Source organism: Harpegnathos saltator, unplaced genomic scaffold, assembly GCF_003227715.2.
Source record: "Harpegnathos saltator strain DR-91 unplaced genomic scaffold, Hsal_v8.6 scaffold83, whole genome shotgun sequence".
Lineage (NCBI taxonomy): Eukaryota > Metazoa > Arthropoda > Insecta > Hymenoptera > Formicidae > Harpegnathos > Harpegnathos saltator.
The window spans coordinates 237654-262951 of NW_020230682.1; the positions used below are offsets into that span (position 1 = coordinate 237654).

At 41.9% G+C, this 25298-nt stretch overlaps 2 protein-coding genes across 2 annotated transcripts; both read left to right on the forward strand.

Annotated features, from left to right (window-relative positions):
* The first annotated feature begins 3963 nt into the window (after positions 1 to 3963).
* LOC105183874 (cuticle protein 38) lies at positions 3964 to 5201 on the forward strand. The gene has a single exon (XM_011142292.3). It carries the CDS (start codon positions 4644 to 4646, stop codon positions 4977 to 4979), a length of 336 nt encoding a protein of 111 aa, XP_011140594.2. The 5' UTR covers positions 3964 to 4643; the 3' UTR covers positions 4980 to 5201.
* An 8185-nt stretch (positions 5202 to 13386) lies between these two features.
* Positions 13387 to 17474, forward strand: LOC105183875 (uncharacterized). The gene is made up of 2 exons (XM_011142293.2): positions 13387 to 13494; positions 16915 to 17474. The coding sequence occupies exons 1-2, from the start codon at positions 13483 to 13485 to the stop codon at positions 17356 to 17358; spliced, it is 456 nt and encodes a 151-aa protein (XP_011140595.1). The 5' UTR covers positions 13387 to 13482; the 3' UTR covers positions 17359 to 17474.
* The last annotated feature ends 7824 nt before the right edge of the window (positions 17475 to 25298 follow it).

The window sequence follows — 25298 nt, forward strand, 5'->3', positions numbered from 1 at the left end:
ACACGCACACGCCTCGTCGTATGCAGGTTGGGGCTGTACCTGTTGTGTCGTCTCGGCCGTATGCGAAGTACGTCGCGCGAAATTGAGTAAGTCGAGCGTGTACTTTCGCGACTCGTGTCACAACGCCCCCCTCTTCCCCCCCCCTCCCCCCGCCCCTCACCCGCCCCGCCCGCCGACGGATAAGCCGCTTGCAACGCCGGCTCTGGCCGCCGCGACGCACACGTACGCGTACACGCGTTATCCGATTGTTCGTGCCGAGGAGAACGTGTTAACGCAGGAATTTGGGCGAATTCTGCGCGAGAACGGCCAGAAGAGGTCCGATCGCTCGTCACGCCCGCCGCCGGGTATTTCGCAAGCGCGGTTTCTTCTCGTTAACGCCGCGACGGGGGATTGCTAATTTGATGGATCGTTGACGCTTCTCGGGGTGATCAGCTGCGCGTGTTACCTGGATCTCTTGGGCCCGAGTGACGCTTGGGTTGGGAATCCACTTGGAGCAACAGCCGGAGGTGTGTCAGGTCTCGCCTACAATAGATGATTTAAGTTTTAAGAAACTGACCAACTAATAGTCGAATATTCTTCTTAACATTGTCTATGATTGATCAATTTCTTAAGACCTGAGGCTTAAAGTACCAATTTAAGTTGCAGTTTCTGGCCTTAAGTGAATTGGGCAATTTCCAACACGTCAAATAAGCACTTTAAACCTTAAGCATTAAGAAACTGACCAATCGCAATCAAAGTTAAGGAGGATATTCGACTGTAATTGGTCAATTTTTCAAATCATCTGTTGTAGACTAAGCCTCATCATGACACAGATGAGAATTCGACCGAGACTTTGAGTGGGTTCTTGATCCATCCGACGTTTCGTGCGACTCGGATGTAACAGCTTCGATATTTGTCAGGTCTCACTCCACCGATGTCTTCTCGATCCCACGCATTTTGCGTGTTCCTCTCTCCACGTATTCGCACATTGCCATTGCTAATTATCTGAGGCGACGCGCTGGAAATCGCGCGAGCGTGTAATTTGGCCGAGGTTCGTCCCGCACGTTTGAAGTCGCGTTATTAAATTATTCAAACGCGTCAGGTTCGAACATATTACATTACTTTTAAGATACCTAAATGCGCGTTATGCATATTTTCCAACGCTGAATGGACACTTTGATAAATCACCTTGTTTTACAGGTGATTTTTTCGCGTAGAATAAGGTTGAGCTAGGTTATAGGTCGGTGCTACGATCTTTCGCCTTGTTAAATTTACGAGTTTACCAGATACTAGAAATGCACAGTTTTAAGATATGTGCATTGATATTATTAATACTGTGCATTGATATTATTAAAACAGGACGCTTGAAACATGAAATCTCGTGTAAAAACGCGCGAGCAACAAGTGAGGTATCCGCGTTATCTCCGATGCAACCTTCTGGAGCGCACAATGTGTTTCTTACGAGAAAGAAAGGAGTGAAAAAATCAGCGATATTGGCCCAAACTGCAAACCTTTAGAACTTAACGGATTATCTTGCATGCCACAGTAGTAGTTGTAAGACAATATTTTTTAACCAAAAAAAATGACGGGAACATGGCAAAAATGAATCAAAAAGGTCCAAATGTTGGCTACTTAAGGTAATGAATGGACAGACTTAGCCCATTGGATTTTATGCTTAGACTACGTGAGATACTATCAAAGTAACGTATATAAAGGAAAAAGAATAATATGAAAGTCATGTAAAAGTTCAAGAAAGAACGATTGTTTAAAGACAATTTTTAAAGACAGAGTCATGCGACTCCACTCATTACTTTCGCAGTATTTTACGACTCCAAACTCTTATGCATGTATAAAGCCCTAGGTGCTTAGGTGTGGGTATGAGTGTGCGTGCATGTGTGTGTGTGTATGTGTTGCACAGAGAGCAGAGACCCCGCGGTTCGTCGCTCCCACAGTATTTTACGACTCCAAACTCCCTCTCTATGCATAATATGATAAGTAAACAATCTTGCAATAAATTGTCGTTCAAAAGGTCGCAGAAAAATCGCAGAAACGACTGTTAGAATATATCAGAACAAAACGGCGAGCAGTTGCCGTGAAAACGACCGATGAAAACTGTCCGCAATTAAATCGCCGGTCGAGAATTAGTGCGCGCACGCATGTATTCATCCACCCACATACATACACACACACACGCACGCACACTCATACCCACACCTAAGCACCTAGGGCTTTATACATGCATAAGAGTTTGGAGTCGTAAAATACTGCGAAAGTAATGAGTGGAGTCGCATGACTCTGTCTTTAAAAATTGTCTTTAAACAATCGTTCTTTCTTGAACTTTTACATGACTTTCATATTATTCTTTTTCCTTTATATACGTTACTTTGATAGTATCTCACGTAGTCTAAGCATAAAATCCAATGGGTTAAGTCTGTCTATTCATTATCATTCATTACCTTAAGTAGCCAATATTTGGACCTTTTTGATTCATTTTTGTCATGTTCCCGTCATTTTTTTGGTTAAAAAATACTGTCTTACAACTACTACTGTGGCGTACAAGATAATCCATTAGGTTCTAAAGGTTTGCAGTTTGGGTCAATATCGCTGACTTTGTCATTCCCTTCTTTCGAAACGTGACTCTTCACAAGCTGAGTTCACTGTATGGGTGTACAGGTTACGGGAAATTTCAGTAATTGGGAATCATACACGATAATCGACGCCAATACGCATAATTCCCAAATTGCTCGGTCAAAATGATGAGCATAAAAGAGATTTAATTAAATTTCCCGGTCATTGTGCACATTTTCCAACGCTGAATAGTCACTTTGATAAATCACCTTGTTTTTCAGTTGATTTTTCTGCGTAGAGAAGGTTAAAAGTTAGGTTAGGTTAGGTTAGGTGCTAAGATCTTTCTTATTAGATTCACGAGTCTGCCATATATTAAAAATGGACAGTCTGCAGAGATTGGCAGACGTCTCTGTGTTGAACAGGGACACAGGGTTGAAAGATCAATTTCTTTTACGGAGGACCGTTTCTCATAATCCCAACTTTTCGCTTACTATGTGTTGCCACACACTTAAATATTCTTACTTATTTCGCGCTTAAGAGTATTCTTATCGTACTCTCCTTTTAATCACATTTTCTATTTGCTCGTGCGCATTCTACGTGACAATCGGTCACTCTGATCGATTCCGACATTTTTGCTCTCATTATTTAAATTTCCCAAAGCAAACGGGAATTATGCGCACTGGCCGGCCATGATGTATAATTCCCTCAAATTAATCAAATTTCCCGCGACATATGTACATCGGACGCACTCTTAAATTCCGAACGCAAACATTTCGAGCTCGACCATTCAGAGAGGAAAATCCACCATTGGTACGCGAGTGAAAAGATCCGAGTAGCTTGGCCGAATTTTCCGGAGGAATTTCGAGAGAAACAATCAGAAGGTCTCATTAACATAGCTGCATCATACTATTCCTCCGATTGACGAGTCGCCCGAGGGAACAATGATGGAGGAGGAGGGGGGCACCGCCCCGAAGCCTCTTCGCGAGTTGTCGCCGAGCGATCCTAGAGATCGATCGAAGCCGAAGAATTTCCGCGAGCACCCGAGAAAAAAGATCCGCCCGCTTGTCGAGAGCGAGGTACGCGTGTTGCCGTGTAATAAAAAGCCGCGAGCAAGGCGACCCGGCTCGTAAATCGCCGCGCAAATCGCAGGCACTGAAACAGAGAGAAGGTACAAAAGGGGAGAGTAACGTCGCCTCCTAAACGACCAAAGTCAGAGCTAGCAACGTCCTTTCCGAGCGAATTGACCGTTTTCAAGCGGAGAGCCCGGCTCTAATGGCCGGCGAGCGTTTCAATTATCCAAATATCAGGCGGCGATGTGCGCTCGCGCAACAATAGAGGGCCTCGCCGTCACTGGCCGCGACTGCGGCCGGCGAAATAAAACGCGACAATTAAACTCGTTTCCTGAGCGACAATCAGGTTCGTTTCCTGAGCGACGCCATTAACGAAACAACAAATTCGCGAAAACGACAAATCGTCCTGCAGCGAGGCGACCCTCCCGGCGTTCAGGTGTAACAAATGCTCGATAATCGCGCAAGATCGCCGGCGACGAGCCTATGCCTACTCGAAGCTAGATGATCGATCCCGCGCCGAGGCTGTGCCATTGAACCCCCGAAGGCGTCCGGGGAGGCACAAAGGAGACACAAACGGACACGGCCGCGGTCGTAAGGTCGTGCGCGCGCGCGCGACGAAAAAAGGCCGAGTCGAAGGAGCGCCCTTTCGCGCCCATCTTTCCCGCGACCTTCCCGCAGAAACAACATCAGCCAACGTCCGTCCCCTCGCGCCCCGAGGCGTCGAGGCTGCGGCCGACGAAGGCGACGCACCGAGCGCGGTGAAGGGTCCGCGCCGGCAGTCCTTGGCAGTGCTCCTGCGACGTGGCGGGCGCGCGAAAAACGAGCAAGGAGAGCAGCAGCCGGGCGACGGTCACGAGGAAGGCGACAGGAACCGCCGGGACCGGCTGGCCGCGCGGTGGGGCTGCCGGGGTCAAGCCGGCGGATATAAGGCCTCGTGGACGTCGTCCAGGCATCACTTCAACCGCTCCGAGCCAGCAAGTAAACCGACCAGCCACCAGCCAGCCACTCGCCAGCCACCAAGCAACCATGTACAAGCTCGTCGCTCTGTTCGCCCTGCTGGCCTGCGCCACAGCCGCACCAGGTTACCTGCACGCGCCCGTCGCCGTCGCAGCGCCGGTCGCAGTCGCCCACAGCGTGCCGGTCGCCCACGGCTTGCCGATCGCCACCAGCTACGCCAACACCTACAAAGTCTCGGTGAAGAGCCCGTTGGTCGCCGCCGCGCCGATCGCCTACACCGCGCCGGTCGTCAAGGCCGCGCCGGTCGTCGCAGCTGCGCCAGTCGTCGCCGCAGCGCCCGCCGTCGCCGTCGCTCACGCCCCGGTCGCCTACGCCGCCCACGCCCCCGTCGTCGCTCTCCACTGAAGGGACCTGTACAGATGCGCTCCGGCCGTCCGTCGCCATGGCCGCCGATGGCGACGACGTCCTCGCCTCCGTGCCCGGCCAGCTGGACGGACGCGCGGCTTCCTCGGAACGACCGGTCAGTCGAACGACCGCGACAGCTTTGTAGCAGCCACTGGCCGGCCGACCGACCGACCGATCGCTGCGATTAAGCAATAAAACCGACGTTTCTGCCTTTTGCGTAAAAGCCACTGCGTGTTCTCCTTCATCCCTCTACCCCGCTCTTGGAATCTAGATCCTAGACTAGAGGAACGCGATGATGGCGGCGCGACGAGAAGAATGCCATGGACTTCTGATCTTCGATACGCTAAAGGACTCGACTTTTTCCTAAAGGGTTGCGCTTGCTCCTCTGTACTAGCTGCTATCCTGCTGCTGGCCATCTTGCTGGAAATCAGCTGGTTCTTGGCCACACCGCTGGATTTCTTCCGCGGTAGACCCGCTGCTAATTCTCTCACGTGGCTCACGTAATTCTCATTATCGGAGCTAATCAGAAAGAATTGCCTGAGCTATCATTTTCGGCGATCGAAGTATATTCTCCGCTTGAACATTTTTAAATCCATTATTTTGATTAAACTTAATATGTTAAATGTGTGCTATATGTTTGGAATTTGTTAATTCCAAAATTAATCCTTTTTTCGCGAGTGAAAGGAATATAATTGCGCGTAATAGCGGAATTACATCACAAAATATTTATACGAGCAACTTGCGCAGTATTTTCCACATTTCTCTTTAATCTATGATATTGCAAAAGTTAAAAATTGCGGTTTTCTAAAACCACGGTTTTATTTAACGTAATTAGCAGTTGCCTCTCTCTACAACATTACGCTACCATTTGATAATTAAGAATAATGCAATTACATTCTCCCGACGATGTGCCGCAACAGCGGCTGCCTGTTTATTTCCTCAATGCCTTCGCAGAGTTGAGCAGAATTGAGTTCTAGTCAGTACAGAAGCTCTCGCATCGTGCGAAGCCAAGCTAGTAATACCGCCAGTACGCAATACGTAAAATACGTGTTTCGACGTCGAACCAAGCCAAATTTAGATTTTTTATTTTCGAAACGACGTCTTTTCAACGAATTATTTTCGACTGGGAGAATCTAAAATCGATATAGAACTCTATCTGGACTAAAAACCTAATTCGTTTCGAGATGGATCGGTGTGTGAAGTGTTCAGTCCGCGCCAATTCGATGCGCAACCGATTTAACCCTTTAACGCCCGACTTTTTGATAAGTGTTTTAAGAATAAAATTTGAGTTTTTTTGGATTGAGACTATAAGTAGTGATAACCAAAAAAAATATCAGAATTTTATATCTACGAAAAACTACCTTCTGAATAAATGAATACATGAAGTTTCCGCTTTTCGTTTGTTAATTTCGTTAGTTTGATTTTTTTATCGTTCGTTTTTTGTTTGTTGGTAAATATGACTTGGATCCTAAAAGCATATACGAAATGAGCAACCTATACAGAGAAAAATGAAGGGTAATCTATATGACATAACTCTGATAATCGGCTTGACATTTTTGAGCTGAAACTTTACTATATTTGTGAGTGAAGTTTATCATTCAGAGCGTCAAACTTACTGTTTCAGAAGAATATCTTATAGATCACCATTTAGATAGTCAATCGTCCCTTCATTTTTCGCTGCATAAAAAACTGTAGGTCATCAGGTTTCATGAAAATAGATTGATTTCTTGATTTTCGTGTCCACCATATTGGATTCGCCATTTTGAATTTCTGTATTCTTTTAATTTCACATTTTGTATCTAAGAAAGCTTCCAAATATATAAAATTATAACAGATACCAATCTATTCATTTATAGTGCACTTCTAGAGATCAGTAACAATGCTAACTATGCCTATTTGAAATTTGAGAAAACATGTTATCATTAAAACTGAGCTAAAAACAGACTAAACCGAATCTACGTACAATCTATATACCATTTTTTAGAAGAAGAATTCACCTTTACAGTGGTGCAAAGAAAACAAAAATATCTTCTTTCTTGACTAAGTTATGGACTCTTAAATGCGTTTTTGGTAACTATAGTTACCAGTAGGCGTTAAAGGATGAACGGTGTAATCTAGAATTACGTTCGAAATCGGTTTTGAAAACTTTGGTTTTAGTTATCATATAAGATTGATAGGCCCTAAACAAACTTATAGCATATTCCAATGGCATAGATTTTGACCCATCCGGAATCAACTAAATCAAATTTGCTATGAACGTTTACGTTCAACCGAAAAAATATTATGAATTTAGGTCAGGTACGTTATACAAAGTAAATTACAGAGAGTTTTTGTTTGCGTCAAACAATTCTGACAATCAAATAAAAGCAAAGACGATAGATACGCGAGTAAAAAAAGTACCTCGCGCAAGTAAATTTATTGAAATAACAGAAATGAGGTTAGGAAAGACAAGTTTAAAAATTTTTAGTGTTATATAAAATAAAAATGCGAGGAAAAATAATATACTTTTATATTCTCATTAATTCAAATGTCAGCACGTGTTTCCATATTTCATGTGAAATGTGTAATTTTCTCATTGAAATGTTTGCAAATATTCGGCATTGTCTTTTGGATCAATTCGCAATCGTATGGGTTGAGTTTCGATTACTCATTTAGTAACCCAACAGAGAACTCTTGACGTTATTAATTGATCTCGGGTGGATTAAAACCCGTACTCGAATACGCTACTGGATACTTTCCGTAATTGATCAACTGACACATGTATAAGTAATAAAAAAATCTATCCGTTTCTCTATCTAATATTACAAAATTAACAGCCAAAACCAAGTTTGTCAACAGAAATGGTACATGACTGTGAACGTTCAAGCGTGACCAGCTAATTAATTACGGAACGCATCAAAGTTAGTTTAAAGCCTACCAGCCTTATAACTGACACAAAAATTTCCGAAACCAATTTCGAAATGTAAAGCAGACCTTTGTCTAGCTTCACTCTTATCGGAAAAATTTGGCCAAAAATGGTGGTCTTCGCGCTTTTCGTAAGGGCTTGAACACACAAAGAACTTAAGAAATTGACTAATCAGAATTAATTACACTTCTTACGGCCTAGAAATATTGATTAATTTGCTTCTGCTGCTTATGTCTTACCGTTTGCTTTTTTCTGCCAACTTAACCCTTTGTTGCACAAGTCAACACATGTGTGACACATCTTTTTAGCCACCGTTTAATGTCTCTTAAATTTTAGGTTAAGGATGTCTTGTCATGTAACAAGTCTTTACGGGATCCTCGGATATTATTTTATGCATACATCATGTCGTACAACTATTATTTTGTATTAGTTATTTGTTATAAACAAAATAATTGTAAAAATATTCTTTTTTCCTTCAAAAATCGTTTTTGGAAAAATTTCGTAATAAGCTTATACGGAAAAATGTATATATTTATGTTTTTTTGGTCGCTGATTATAAATCCGTTGTCACATTTCCGAAACTCAAAATGGCGGATCCAATATGGCGAAGCGTAAATTAAAAGTTTTTCCGATTTCTATGAAATTGTTATCTAGGGGTTCTTTGGGTCTACGATTATGAATCCGTTATCACTCTCGCTCTTAGCCTAACCCAGAACTAACGACGTGAACGTGGCGAGTATCTGGTTCCATTTATAATATTTTTAAATTTCTTTTTATCTTTTTGTAATTTTGTAATCTTTTTGTATTTTTGTATTTTTTATATCGGGACGTAACCGGAGCGGAACCGCTCCTCGTGAACGTAAGTTTGTAAAACAGCGTGTAACAATATGGCGAGCCGTGTCGAGGAGTCGTGTACTAGTTAGGACTCTTGACGAGTTTCTATCGGCGCACCGCTCCAGTCTCGAGTACTTTGCCGAATTCCCAAGCCGCTGTGCAGCGAGAAAGTTAATTCCCCTGGCATCACGTACGGTCAGCCGAGCTTATGGAGGATCGCAGATTTTTGTTCGCGTGCGCGCGCGCCCCCCGGTGGGGAGAAAGAATCCAAAGTTTTTTCCTCTCGCACGAGCGATCGGAGCAAACAAGGAGCGTCGTGATCACGGGGTGATCTGATTCTCATAGTTTTTTTATTTGGACACGCCCGTATGGTCCACGTCCAGCCGTGATACCTGCCTGCCTAGCTAGCTATCCGTTTACGTGAGGCTTTTCTCAAAATAGGATTTGGAACGACTCGATGAAAAGTGTTTACCGACTTGGCGATCAACGGTTGTTTGAGTTTCGGCTTTAGCCCTTCCCCGACACTCGGGCGAAACTTCGTCGCGCCGTCGGGTCACGTATTGAATATATTTACAGCAAACATACAAACCCATCCCATGTACTTTTCACGAACCTAACTTGCTCAATTCTTTACGGAGCTTTAAAAAAGTTACCACCGTCGCGCGCGCGCGCGCGAGGTAGGAGGAGTAGGAGGGCAGAAAGTTTGGCGAATTATTCAATATAGCGGCGCGCGCGCGAGCGCGCCGGAAACCGACGAGTGCGCCTGTGCGTGTCGCTACACGACGCGGTGCTAGCGGATGTGTCAACTTCAGTATATCAAATCGCACATGTTTCTCAAGTCGGGGAATAATCGCGAGCGGAAGTACTGGCTGAGCGCCAAAATTTTCACGGCTTTCTCACGCACGTCGTGACTGATCGGGTTTTATGACGGCCGAAATCGATCTTGGAAACCTTTTGACCTTGTTTTTTCTTTTTATAAGGTTGGTAGGCCTTAAGCTAACTTAACCGTTTCAAGCTGATCGACACATATGTGCACCAGCAAATGTTTCAAAAAGACCGACTTTGTGAATTCTTATCGCTTTTCGTATCAAATTGTATCATTTTCTACATTAATGGTATCTTAATGCAAAAATTTTTGGTAAAATATTGATTAATAATCGCTTCTATACATAACTATTTCGATAAAACGACCAGAATTCAGAAACAAAAAAATCGCCCTGAACGGGTTAAGTATGTTCCGTAATTATTGATTCATGCGATCGGGAGATTCGGTAATCAAGATAACAAGTAATACAAAATTTACCCATTTCTCTATCTAATATGACCAAATTAGCAACCAAAGTCATGTTTGTAAACAGAACTGGCACACGGCCGTGAACGTCCAAGTGTGATCAGCTGATCAATTACGGAACGTATATCCAAGTTAGTTTAAAGCGTACCAACCTTGTAACTAAAACCAAAGTTTCCGAAATCGATTTCGGAACAGGCCTATAATGGCGATTATCCGGCAGATTATATGAGCGATTGTATAAGAAAAGAGTGAACGAATGAAACAAAAAAAAGCAAAGGGCTGTTCTTGCGCCCCACGGCGCGAAGCACGGGCTTCGTTTCCAATATAGGAGTTAAAGTTTCTCGAAACGAGCTGTATGTTTAACAACTTTTGAACAAAGGGAAGCATTTTGCAACTTTTGTATTTATTAATCGTTACTGGTCGAGACGGCCAATTAATTTTTTTCATGTTTGATACTTTTCCATCGACTTAAGCTGCAAACAAAATTTCTTTGAGATATTATCCTGTGTGTTTAAAAGTTGTTAAACGAAGAATTGTTTTTTCGAGAAACTTTAACGTCCTCTTTCTTGAAAACGAGCCTTCGTAGGCATTATTTTGTATAAATAATTCCTTTTTTGAATTTTTATTGACAAATGTTGCTTCAAATGTTTCGTTAGTCCCCGATCTTTTTTTTTGTTTGTTACACCTTGTGTATTTATAGGCGCTAAAAATTTCTTTGTTGATTCTGCGCATCGGATTTTTGCCAGTGGTGGTAATCTGTGTTAAAAGAAAAACTATGAACAATATAAAAATAACCTAACAATTATCTCTTTAAAGTGATTCGGAAATACTCTCCCGAAAGCAACCGATTTGATTTCGTCTTCACGAAAATAAAGATTATATTGTTAGCTAATTTCTATTTTATCATCTGATCATTTCTTGTCAACGGGTAAAAATACCCGAGATATAATTTTATCTCAATCCTCTCTTCGTGGTCTTTTTGAACAGGATTGATTTTATAACAGACGTTTTTAATATTTTTTTTTTTACCTTGTCGAGATTTTTCTGCGAAAATTCGCACGAAATTTTCGCCGCATGTGTTTAAGCTCATTTTTATTGCACCTTTTTGCACTTTTATTGTCTCCTCGCATTTTTAATATATAATTTTATCCTAATGGCCTCTGCAGGAAATTATATTTTGTCCGCGCACACACACGCGGCGCCGCAGCCAGGCGACTTTTGTACGATTCGCCACTTTTAAAGTCGCGCAGTGAGTGGAAATGGATAAGCGCGATCCTGAAGATTAAGCGCGTTTTCGGCTGTAATTTTACGCTCGAGCACTTTTTACACTCCCCGCCGAGGAGCGCTGCTTCTTCTCGCTTCTATGGCGTAAGTGCTTATTGTTACTCGGAGCTAAGGAGTAAAAGTAAAGTCTCAAGATCGCGCCGATATAGCCTCTTTGTTCGGCCGTTGAGTGTACCTCGCAAACTTCACGACGGCGATAAAAAGCTTAACGTTTTCGGGACCGACAAGCAGCAAAAACGTAATCCGCACACCAGTCATCCGCTTCGATTTTCGTAATACACTGCTGACCCATTTCACAACTTCGATCTTGCCGCTGTAGTCTTTAATGCTTATATTTTTACACCAGGATTGTTTTCGATATTTGCATCTTCATGTTTGTTCGCATCGCGGAGCTCTTTTTTCCTTCGCAATATTCGAACTCGTTCTCTCGCTGTGTTTCCGCTGCGCGCCTCGTTTGTTCCCCTCCTGCTCCCCCTTTCGAGAGTCGTTGTATCTCGCGCGACAGGAAATACGTTCACGGACACCCAGACCGGACGGAAAAATATGACGGCGCGAAGACGACGAGAACACGAGCGAAAAAACTCGTTTGCCAATCGCGTCGCTCGGTCATTTTCCCGTCGTTTCGACGTCGCACTGTGAGATGTTTGGCCTGAAAAGCTGGCCAAAAGTGAATTTTCTTGAGATCATTCCTGCTCTACATAAGTGACTGTCCTAGACCTGAGTTGAATATCTGCGGAATAATGGGCCGCCATGCTTTTGTTCATCCGCGGCAACAGGAAGTGGTTTGATTAGTCGGAATTTGGACATTATTCGTATTGCACGCATCAATTCTCAGTGTTTTATAATATACGATCTTCTATCAGAATTTTAAGGTTCTTAGAAGTGGCAGCGCGAAATTTTTCGTTACGGATTGTTTCGAGGTTTCGAAGAAACGCTTTAGACTATATTTATTACAATTGAATTGTCATTCACGTAGATACACAATTTTGAAAATAGCATTCAATAGTGTCTTATTATATATAATATCTTTTTGCTTCTTGTTCTCGATGTCAAACTCGAAGAATTTAGTTATACTTCAAGGTGTATCCCTGTTATACGTTTCTTGGATGAAATGGAAGAGTAATCTCTCCGGATAAAATATCAGAAAGTATTAGCCACGGAAAACCGCGGATGTAGTTTTAGTAGTTACTTTTGTTCCCCTAAACGTAAATGTGCTTTTGTCCAAAGATTATTTAGCTATGAAGTTTCCTTTTGTTTCTGTTTGTTTTTTTTTTATTTCCTTTTGTAATATGGACATAATCAACAGACTTCTATTAAATTCTCACCCGTTATTAACAAATATGAGACCTGTACCAAGAAAGAAATCTAAATTATTTTTAAAGGAAACATTGGATATGCTTCTCCTCAGGAAGAGGTATTTCAATAGATGAAATAGATGAAAATGATGTTGATTCTGAGGATGGAATACATTCATTGGATGAAGAAATTTGGAGTTTGTCTAGTTGAATACTTATCGATGTGCAATATTATGCTTTCTTAATTATTAAAATATTTTTACATGTATATTTGCACTTTATTTCATGAAAAACTTTACTGAGAAAAAAAATTGTATTAAAATTAAATAAATATTTGTTCGAATACGACTGTGAATACATTTATTCAAATCAAGCGACTAATTTCTAAAATGAAATACAGAGGTTCTGAATGTAAACTTTTTTCTTGAATTTTAGAAAATAATTTAAATAAATGTATTCACAGTCGTATTCGAACAAATATTTATTTAATTTTAATACAATTTCTTCTCAGTGATCATACGAAATCTTTATAATCATCATATATATAATTAATAGCATGTTTTAAACCGAAAAAATAATTTTGGCCAACTTTCTGCTACAAACGCCCCACTATGCGTCGCCGTGATTTTCTGGGAAGGTTTCGTGTCTGGCAGAGGAACGCGCGCGCGTTTCCAGACGAGAACGTAGATGCCTTCCTGGCGCGTTTCGAATATTCATCGGCGCATTCATGGAACCGCCGACTGACAGGACGTCGAGCTCTTATTGTGCGAACCTGTACTCGAAGGTCTCCTCGCAAGATCACGGAAGTGCTCTCCTATATAAGCACGTGCAGATCCGCCTGCACGTGCAGATCGGCCGCAAGCTCCGGTCCAAAAGTAGCGCAAGCCCGTCGTCATGTTTAGGCTGGTAAGATTCACATTTTTCCGTTGTCTCTCTCGCGGAGGGGGGGGGGAGAGGGGGTGGCTTCTCAAGGTGGATGACGATCATCGAAACGGTACTCTCGCGACACTTTCGTAGTTCTTGTGCATGTAAGTTTTGCTTGGTTTCATCGTGGTTTATCGGAAAACGCAGTCACGTGCAGACAGAGGTCCTTCTTCGAGAAGCTTTTGAGTATATTTCGAAGCTTCCGAATTCAGTCGTAAAGGTGCAGGAGAGGCTGTCGAAATTTTCCTGATCGGCACGAGCGCATGTTCGAACCGTGGAACTTCTGTATCGGACAAATATTTACGCCAACTGTCAACTCGAGTTGTCGATTTGGAAATTTTTTATCGTCCTCCTCGTGTACTTCGTGTATCAAGCGATGCTCTCCGACTCATTTTTGCTCGTGCGCTCATTGTATGTGTATGTGTAAAGGCGATTTTCCGTGTAGTCAATACGACGTAAATGTTGCGGAAGGAAATTGCTGTTTTGCCGGCAAAGTTTTCAAGTATCTCGATTAAAATAGTTTATATATAATTATATAAAATTATACATGATTATATATAATTATTGAATGTTCATATTATTATTATTAAAATTTCATAATTATTTAAAATCATATATCGTCATATTATACAGTCTCATTTTAAATCTCTGTGCTACTAGACTTTTCTACTCTTTATGGTCCCGAGAATATATTGCTATAACAGCGCCCTGACTTTTGTTAATTTGATTTTTGTTAATTAATTTGATAATTTTGAAATTTTCAAAAGTTAATAAGTTAACAAAAGTCAGGGCGCTATTGTAACGATATATTCTTGAGTCTAAATAGAGTAAAAAAGTCTAGTACCACCTTTTTCCGACAAATAGTTACCGTAAATTAAATATTGAAAAAGTTATCAAGTTTTCCTTAAATATATCAAAAAGTATTAGGCAAATCAAAAAATATTTCAGACAAAAGTTGTTCAAATTAATTGGTAAAAAATAATGATATAATAAAAAATGGGGGTTTCCATTTAAGAAAAATAACGATCAGTGAATATCTCGAAAGTAGCGCCAAATGTAAACAAAATAATATAGTTGTCTTATGTCCCCCTTGAAAGCATATAACTTCTGTTCGAAACATTTTTTTCTAAAATGCTTGGTTTTCGAGATATTTTACCGGGCTGGGACTCACCCTGTATATTATAATTAAATATTTGTGTCTGTCGTAAACATCAATGCTTTTTTATTGCGGCATTACTATGATCCCGCACTTTAACGTAGAAGTTTGATATATCTGCTTAGTTATAACGTTCAACATTTTGTCGAGTAAGCTATAAACTTTCTACGTTAACTAATTATTTTTTTCCATATAAAAGCATACTGACGTCATATTATGGAAGAAAGAGTTTCTATTCCGTTTCTATTCTAGACAGATAATTTATGTTTGGAATAAGAATTCCAATTGGTATCGCAATCTAATAACGAATTTCGCTAATTTATGGTGCAATCTGAGAAAATTCTGAGAATTTTATATGAGGATACGGTACAAATTGGAACAGATACATCGACGAAATTGTCCTGCCAAAACCAATACTACCCATCATTTCGTTAGATCTTTCTCAATTGCTATTTTCTATTTTCTATCTACTTTTTATTCTATTTTACTTTATGTTTCATATTTATGGTTAATTGCCTCAAATTTACCATAATTTTGTCCATATCGTCTGCAAAAACAAAATAGAATTTGATAATTCTTAGATACATTAAGTAATGTCTGTGCCGAATGAGTACACATTTGCTTGATTGCGTAAGAAAATGGGCAAAATATAACGGGCAAGGTAGATTACCAGAACAAGAACTATTTCCGGGCGAATGCTCTTGCAACTGAGCTACCCATAAACACCATGGTACGATATATATTATCTTCCTTTCATTCAAGACAGAAAACGAAGTTTTCTCAAGACATATTTGCTACATCAACTGATAAGAGAAATTAGAAATTAGAAAAAGTACATATCAGGCATGGTAAAGACTGGGCCGGGAATCGAACTCGGGACCTTCCGCTTGCCGGACGACCGCTCTACAAACTAAGCTACCCAATCGTTACGTTTCTTCGACTCTTTCTATCTCTGTTATTTATATTTTGCGATTTGTGTCACACACAAATTAGGTAGAGCTGCCGCGCTACCTAATCCGAACAAATTAAGCTTCTAACTCATATCTGGACATACTTTTCCGACTGTTGATAATATATATGTCGTAGACACGACTGCTTTCACATCGCGACATTATTATGATTTTGGCGGGCTACAGCGTAGAGATTTGATAAATTCTCTTGTTATGACAATCAATTTTGTTGAACAAAGTCTTCAACTTTTGCTATATTAATAAATTATTTTTTTCCGTATAAAAACGTACCGAGGTATATTGACCGAAGAAAGAATTTCCACTCCAAATGGATAATCTACGTTTGGGATAAGATTTCCAATTGGTATCGTAATCAAATGACAAATTTCGGGAATCTGTCGCGTAATCTGAGAAAATTCCGAGAGTTTTCCATGAAGGTACCATATAAATACGAAATAAATACATCGACGATATTATCTTCCCGGATTTTTTTCGAATGCTACTTTCTATTTTCTACCCATTTTCTAGTCTGTTTTTCTTTATATCTTATATTTACGGTTAATTTTGTTTCAAATTCATCATAATTTATGCCTATATCGTCTGTAAAACAAAATAGAATTTGATAATTTTTAAATAAATTTATTAATTCTCGTGCTGAGAGAGTGACTACAAATCTGCTTGATTACATAAGAAATGGAGCAAAATATAACGAGCGAGGTAGACTACTTCAGCAAGAATTGAATCTGTGCAAATGTTCTTTCAACTGAGCTATCCATGGCAACACCATGCTTCGATATATTATCTGCCTTTTATCAAAGACTGGAAAGAAGCCATTTTTATCATGTTTAATATACTTGCTATATTAACTGATAAGAGACGAGAGATTAAGAGTTACGTCACGCATGGGTAAAGACCGGGCCGGGAATCGAACTCGGGACCTTCCCCGCTTGCCGGGCGACTGCTCTACAAACTAAGCTACCTGATAATTATGTATCTTCCGTACATAAATTTGTCTTCATCTGATCATGCATATAATCATACGAAATTATGCGCGTTCACATGGAAGAAAGAAATCGTTAAACGAAGAGAGAAGGAAAAAACGCGTATATAAAAGCAAACAATTACTTCTTGTTAGGATAGCAATTCCTTAACGCGGCCGTCTCGAGAACCTCGCCTTGACGTTTCACTCATAAATCGCCAGAAGCAATCGTGCCGCGCGCCGCGCCTACGTTCCGTTATCCTTCAGAGCGCACAAAGGGCCTCACGTTCGACAAATTTCCCGTCTCTTCTTCGCAGGTGATTGTACTCATCCTGGCGTGCATCTTCGGGTCAGCGCGATGTGGGATTCTCACGCCCACCGTCGGCAAGCTCGTCTCCGAGAAGGTTGTCGAGTCCCACAGCAACAACGTGGTGCACGCGTCCGCGCCGCTGCTGGCCGCCTTCAGGTACCCGAGCGTCGCCTTGGTGCAGCCGGCGGCGGTGCTCTCGAAGACCTCCTCCTCCTCGGCCGAGAAGACGATCGAGGCCTACGGCCACAGTGAGCTGCACGACGCCGGAGCGCTGGTCGCGCCGCTGGCGAAACCGCTGGAGAACGTCGAGCAGCATGTCGTGCTACCTGCGATCGCCGCTCGCGAGTCGCCCTACGCTGTACCGGTCTATTATCCTGCGGCGTATCCACAGCTGGTCGCAGCCGAGAAGACCGTGGCCACCTACGGGCACAGCGTCCAGCACCTCGCGTAATCGCGTCCTAGCGATGGGCGGCCCCGATCTTTGATCTAAAAGTCGAACTGGGCTCGAAAGAATCGTTTCATAAAAAAATCAAACAATAAAGAAGCGCTTTCCTGAAGATCGATCCTTTCTCACTATAATAGGTGTCTTTTGATGGATCCCTCTTTGCTGGGTTTCTCTTCGATAGAGAATCGAGTTTGTGATATATTCACCAAACTGCTTCGTTTAACGAGAAATTCAATTCATGACGTTCAAAAGAATCGATGCGTAGAAAAATCGAGCAGGCGAGAATCGCTTCAAAGAGATCGGAAAAGTCGATCTTCTGAAGATCCAGATCGCCCACCGGTCACTTCGGAGAGCACTCGTGGAGTGAGTCTGCGCGACTTGGCTCGCGGTAGTTCCATTTTCGCCTCTTCGGGGATGGGTCGATCAAGTCGGGGGAGACTCGGGGGTGGCGCTAATGCGACAACCGCCACTTCCACGGCAGCGGGGTTTCTCCTTGTCTCTTCGCGGGATTTCGCGCGAATATTTAGTCGCGGTAATGCGCATTGTATTCCGCCGACAATAATTCGACAATCTGAAGAAAGTGTGTCCATCGACAATGCCTGAGCTTTATAGAAGGAAAAATTGAATGTACGCTAGAAAACGCTCCTCGACTTGCGAGGGTGCGAAAGCGACATAGCTGAAAACTTGGAAATGGAAACTCGTGAATTTGGAAAGTTGCTTTCTACTCGCTTTCTAAGTTAGGTTCGGCTAGGCATTAAGCGCATTTCCGACGTTGCGGTATTTTCAAGCGACGGCGAGCTTGCTGGCACGTGAACCCATCGTGAGTCGAGGAGCATCTGGTGTCAGCATCTCCGAAGAGGTTCGACGAATTGATCCCTCGCGAGTCGTTCTCGACTTCCCGTCTCAACCGAGTCGTTCACTCGGCGACGATGTCGAGTCCGCGCTCGTCCCGACATTCCGGTGCCTCGCTAATTTCGCACATTTCTACGGACCGTTAGTAAAAACAAAGTTGCTTCCTGCCATCGAGCGGTAGAAGAACCTAGAAGACGCGATATATCGAGAAGCGAAATCGACACGTAGGATCGCAAAAGAGTCGAATTGTTTTTCAATATCCTCGTCTCGACGGGCAGAAATTAAGCAAGCTTACAAAACCCACGTGGAGGCCATCGGTCTGTTTCCGTTTCCCTCTCCGCCTCGCTTCTAGGGCTTCAAAGGACCACGAGGTCCTTCATCCTCGAAACGCTCGTCGCTACGATTCCTCGTCGTAGGTCACTCTTAAAACCGGCCAAACTTCGGGGGTGTTTTCGGGTTGTCAAAGCTCGGCCCGGGAAAATGCCACGCTTCACGCAAGACCATTTCTGAATAAACTACGCATTTTTACCAGCCAGTTTTATCAACATTGCGCACTGTGCCGATGGCTTGATCCAGGCCAATCAGCAATGCACTTCGAGGAGCAATATTTACGGTTCAAAGGTATCGCTATGTATTTGGTGGGGTCAAGAAGGTGTTGTGTACTGTGAACTGTTAAAATCGAATAAAACTGTCACCGCTGATCGTTATCGACAACAGTTATACAAATTGAAGCGAGCATTGGACTAAAAACGATCAATTGCGAGTAAACGACGCAAAGTGATCCTTCTTCGCGACAATGCTTGACTTCAATTGTATTACCAGTGAAGCAAACGCTATTAGAGCTGGAATAGTAAGTCTTATCGCACCCTGCATATTCTTCAGACATTGCTCCACCCGATTATCACTTGTTCCGGTCGACACAACATACTCTAGAGGATACACACTTTCATAACTTCAAAGAAATGCGGAAATTTGTTACAATTTGGATCAACTCCAAAGAAAAATCGTCGCGGAATCCACGTGCTGCCAGAAGGATGGGAAAAAGTTGTAGAAAACGAGGGAAAATATTCTGACTGAGACATTCGTTCATTGTCTTGTTTAAGGAAATCAGTTTTTGAAAAAAAAATCTTCAAAACTAAATCACACTTTTAACAAGTTAGTTTAACCAATTCACTGATAATGGCCCATATGGTCCAAAAAAAGCAGTGACACTTCTGGTAATGGCTCATATATGTCCATCTTGAATAATTCTGCCAATTTTCAACGGATTTGCGCAAACTCGGTACTCTCAAGGTTTTTGAGTCGCTAACTAAGAATCTGGAGTCAAATTTGAGAAATTCAAAATGGCGGATCCAATATTTTTGCTTCTAATGACTAACGGTATTTCATTATATATATTTTTACCTCCGTATTAGCTGGTGAAATATCACGATCCCAGAGTACGCCACGTAGAGGCTACGGTAGGATTTTACACTCTATTTTTCTATTTTTTTTAATTTTTAAAATTCTAATTTTTTTGTTTTTTTATTTTTTGTATTTTTACTTTTTTATTTTTTGTAGCCGTACGGAACAGAAATATCATACCAGTCTTAAGTGCATAGTCAAAATAAAATAAAGTTTTAACGTCTTGAACTAATCCGTTATCGGCGACCAAAAAAATCATATTGAGTATAATACATTTTCACAATAGAATAACAAAGTTAGCTGTTTGAAGTCGCCATATTGGATCCGCCATTTTGAATTTTAAAATTTCGACTCCGGAATCAGCGATTCGAAAAACCTTTTATAGATAAGCTTACATACAAAATACATTATTCGCTCTTACCAGTTTTGACACAAAAGCGTTGATTTCGACTCATCAGTGAACTGGTTAAGGCCTACAAACCTTACGACTAAAACCAAAGTTTCCCAAAACCGACTCCGCGAGCGGGCTATTGCTTGTCCCGTCGCACAGTGGGGCCAGATGACATTCTTTGGTTCAAAATTCTCTAGAGAGCTGAATTTCCAACCGATCATCGACACCAATGGATGAGGTTGATCTTGAATAAATTCCGAAGGGATCTGTCTTGCCAAAATTTAAAAAGAACTTTTTTCTCGGATTAGTAGCCCCAAAAGAGGAAAAATTATCGTTAAACGCGAGAAACTTTTGTTGAAATACTTATTATTCGACACTTATTTTTATCTAATAGCGTATTCAGCGGATTGAAATTATGAAACCAATCAACAGACACCTCGAGATTTTATCGATCTTGAACCAGAAACTCATTAACCCAAAACTCACATGCCCAAAATACAAAAACATCAAATATAAACCCGTTAAGCACAAAATCGAGGGATTTTAATCCTTAATTCTTTCTTAATGTGGGCTGAAATGATGAGCTTTGAAATTCTGAGTTTTCTAAAAGGTGATTATAAGTTCTGGGGTCTCGCTCGCATTTAGGCTCAAACCCATTGAGGTCGAACCCAGGACACTGTACTTTAAACGATAAACTTTTAAGACAAACCCTAAGACTAAACCCATGAACCCTGAACTGATAATTTTTTTCAAAATTTCAGCTAGACAGATCTCTTTGGAATTTATTCAGGATCAACCTCATCCATCGGTGTCGATGATAGAGAATTTTGAAGCAAAAAATGTCATCTGGCCCCACTGTGCGCCGCATCCCTCCCGATATGTCCCTCGATGTCTCTGGGAGATGATCCTCCCGACGACGTGGCTCCGTCATCACGCACTCGCCCACACCCTCGACTCGTTCTCCACGCCGAGTCGCGACGTTTTCGCGCAGCCTGCACGCGATCGCGCGCTATTGATCCGTGCATCGATATAAATTATCCGCTGCTACGCAATCCCGAGCGCGTACGCGCTCTCGGGGATCCTCAAGGTCTCGGGTGAACGAACCGCGGCCGGCTATTGCTAATGACCTCGGCATCCCTGGTCTACGGAGCGCCGCATCGGATCGCTCTCTCGTCCTCGCCCGGTGCGCCGCACGTCCGAGAGAGTCGCGTTGGCCTATCGAACCTTCCTCGCGTCTCCCTTTCTTAAATCACGCCCGTCTCGCACGGAGAAACGGCCGGCCATGCTCGATGTATGTATGTGAACGCGCGCGCGCGCGTGTGTCCGTGTGTTGTACAGGGTGTTTCGTAAATCTTGACCGACCCGTCGCGCTTGATGAAAGAGGCAAAAAAGGTCTTGGTCTCATCGAACGTGTGTTTCAGTCCGGGCGATCTTACAGCCGGCGTTCAGTGGACTTCCCTTGTGGAAAAGTATTACCGGCTGTAATAAATTACTGAGCAACGATAATTTATCACACTGGCCAATTTATTACAGCCGGTAATATTTTTCTATTTTTCTGCGAGTTGTAGCAACAGTGTGGTCTTTGGATGATCCTTGACCTAGAAATTGACGTGTGTTTGAAGGGAAGGAAGAATAAGAAATTTATGCTGTCCAGATGAAACATTTTTTCAGTGGTGTCCAAAATAATTTCTTCTCTCAATTTCGATAGATTTCTTTTAATACGAAAGATGAATGTCTCCATTGCTTTTTTGTATCTGATGCGATGCTGAATCACATGCTTGCAGAGTTTGTCCTCGCATGTCTTGCGGTCAAGCATCGACAACTTTCATTTTTAAATATCCCAACGAAAGGAAATCTGATGGGTCGATTCAGCTTAAAGCATAAAATTTTTACTTTTCCCTTTTCCTCGAATATCTGTATTTCCCAAGAATCATCAGTAGATCTCATATTGTTATAGATTGCTGAAATCCATTCGATGGATCGTCCAGACAGATGTATACTCCCACTTAAAAGAATGACCTTGATCTTGAAATTTCTGAAATAATGGCCTTGAGAAAAAATATTACTCCCTTGCAACTTTTTCTCCAGACATTTTTTTGTAACGTCAAATACAACAGAAATATTTCAAATGATCAAGATGTACGAAACACTCTATATGTGTGTATAAATATTTTTTGCGTTATGTATATACAAGGTGTTTAACAATTACATAAAAATTTCTCGTGCATGTATAAATCGTGCCAAACTAAACCAAAAAATTCGCTACTATTTTGCAGATAACCATTTTTAATTAAAAGAGATTGGCGGATAATGCAAGGATATTTTTTAATTAGTAATTAAAAACCGACGTGATGACGTTTGCAAAATGATGCAGAACTTTTCTTTAACAAACTCAAAATTTTACGTGGTTGTGAATTTTTGTAAAGTTTTATCTACACGTACATGAGATATTTGTATGTGTCGTCAAAAATCCTGTGTATGTGTGTGCATGCCGATATATAGGGTATATAAAAAATACCGAAATGGCGAAATATTTCGAAAACTAAGCATTTAAAAAAAATGTTTCAGACAAAAGTTGTCTAAATTAATCGGTGGGAAAAGATGATATAATAAAAAATTCGGATGTCCATTTAAGAAAAGTAACAATCAGTGAATATCTCGAAAGTGGCGCCATCTGTAAACAAAATAATACAGTTGCTTTATGTCCTTCTCGAAACCATACCACTTTTGTCGGAAACATTTTTTTCTAAAATGCTTAGTTCTCGAGATATCTCGCCATCTCGGTACTTTTTATACACCCTGTATGTATACAGAGTATATTTGAACAAATTTACTTTGAAAAACAAGTAGAAAGCTTCTAGTAAATATATATCCGTAAAAAACTTGCTTTTTGAGAGTTTTGTGTAGCCGTCAGGAGATGACAACAATGCGGAGAGAAAATGTGTCGCGATTTTTTCACCTGTTTTTTCGAAGCTAATTCCTTTCAATTTTGATCACTTCTAGAGGTTAACCAAAAAATTCATTCATCGCGACGTTGATATATCGTTACCGTTCGTCTCGAGCGGAATTAAAAAGTGCATTATTTCCCCTTCATCGTCATAGGTGCTTACGCTTTCAGAAATTTTTATAACAGTACTTTTTACAACAGTATCTGAAATTACTTCTTTGTGCAAAAAACAGGATTTAACGAGTAAAATGTATTTCTTTTAAACCGGCATCGTAACAACAGCTGTATGCGCAGAAAATAAGCATTTGCGGACTTATGTTTACCAAGACTGTTTTATTTATTTGGTATGTAGAATCTGTCCTAAGCGAGTTTGTCGGTGGAATTCAGATACACCCTGTACACATATAGATACACACACACACACATGCGCGCACATGTATACACTGCGAAGAAAATACCGACGAGAGAATTACAGCGCGGACGTACTACGTGCCGCGTCCGAGAGGGACGTGGATCGATAATTGAAAAATGCGAAGTCGAAGGGCTTTCGCGCAGCGAGCGGGCGTCGTTTCTCGAAATAGTAGGAAATAGAAACGGGAGGAAGTGGAAGAAATGTTCTTCGGGACGAGACGTTATTCTTGCCGGGGCGCTGTACAGCCCGCCGTGCAAGCGCGAAACCCGCGCGCTGCTGTATATTTATCGGAATGCGACGCCGTGAAAATCTGCAGTCTTTCCGCGCGGCGCGGCGTGGCGGCGCGACTAAGGGGAAGCCGAGTTGAAGATTGAGTTATTAAATCACCACTTTACCGCCGTCGCCGTCGACGATAATATCCGCGTTATTGTCGCACGATCAAAGTTGAAAAAATCGCGCGCGCGCGCACGCGCGACAGCCACTTAAAATGGATTCGTGCAAGACTGTCTCCGTCCTCTGTAAACGATATTTCGCGTTAACCCCTTGACTGGTGGAAACGCAATACCGCGCTCGTGATACTTCTGCTTCGTTCGATATTTCTCAAGTTGGCTATTCAGAGGTTTCCGAGCTCGCTCTATTCAACGGTGAACTTTAAATTTCGAAATCTAATATGACGGGGCTGTGTAATATAGTTTAAAACTGAAGAAAAAGGGACAACTCGGAAATGTTGCAAATTTTTATTCTTATTCGTCCTTTTCAGCGGCGAGATGTGAAAATAAACATTCGAAGCGGCGAGTCTTCAAATTTTATTTACTGGTGATTTCGATATTTTTGGCTATTTTATAATGATTTTAGATACGAATTTTGTGTATTTCACTGTTTAACCGTTTTCACAATAGATGCTAGTTTTGTATCAATAAAGAATTATGATTTTCGTCGCCATATTGGGTCCTACTATTTTGAATTTGAAAAATGTAGCTTTGTATTTCTCGATGACACTGCTTAATTTTTTATGATTCATTTTCTTGCAGGTTTGAGCATTTCTGCAAAGTTCAGCTTGACGGATTAAAACTTTCAGACACCCTATCACTAAAAATTAACCATGTCCAATAAAAGGACGCGCAAGGATAATGGTAACGAATAATTTCTTGCGGCAAGTTGGTAATATCGGCGATATGTCGTATACGCCATGACACTTTCAGTTTTAAGGTTCCGATTTGCTCACCACGACCATCTTGATTTACGACGTTAGAAGTGCCTTAAAAGTTGTCGCAAAATTTGTCCGAATAAAAAGGTACGTTCACAAAGCGATTCTTGCGAAGCGATCGAGCACGTCTGTGAAATCCGAGACTTCCCCGACAGTCGATGAGATTGACGTAACCAAATTATGAGAAAGAAAAGATAGCTTAGAAAAGTGTAGGTTAATGCATTAATTTGCTTATTCGTTTATCAAAAAAAAAAAGAAAAAAACGCTCGGGCTGTTTTATAAATCTGCTCGATCGGCCGCAAGTCGTATCGCGCAAGAATTTTCGCGTTAGATATTTTCTCGCTTCTGACGTCACCAATCAAGAGTTCCGCGGCAAGGAACCGCGAAGCTGCAGCGTACGCGGCCGCTTTTCATCGTCGGCGAGCCCGACCTTATCTTTCGCTCTAGCGTTATATTTTAAACCCCCTCCCATCCCAATTAAATGTGACGTTAATTTGTATACTCCACGTGTGGCATTTGCGAGAGGTACCGCGCCTCGACCGCTCGACCGCTTTTTTTCTTCTCATTCATCGTAGTCGCTCGCTCGCCGAGCAATCTCGCCGATGGCAAACGTCGCTCCGCAGGGCGATCTCGCTTGCGTTCTCCCGCTAAATTCTAATTAACCCGATCCTTCGCGTGTCGGAGCGCTGCGCTGGGCGCTGGGATGTGCACGCGCACATCCCAGCGCCCAGGT

Bases quoted from the DNA above. Each gene is read 5' to 3' on its own strand.
- LOC105183874 (XM_011142292.3), top strand. From the start codon at position 4,644: ATGTACAAGCTCGTCGCTCTGTTCGCCCTGCTGGCCTGCGCCACAGCC.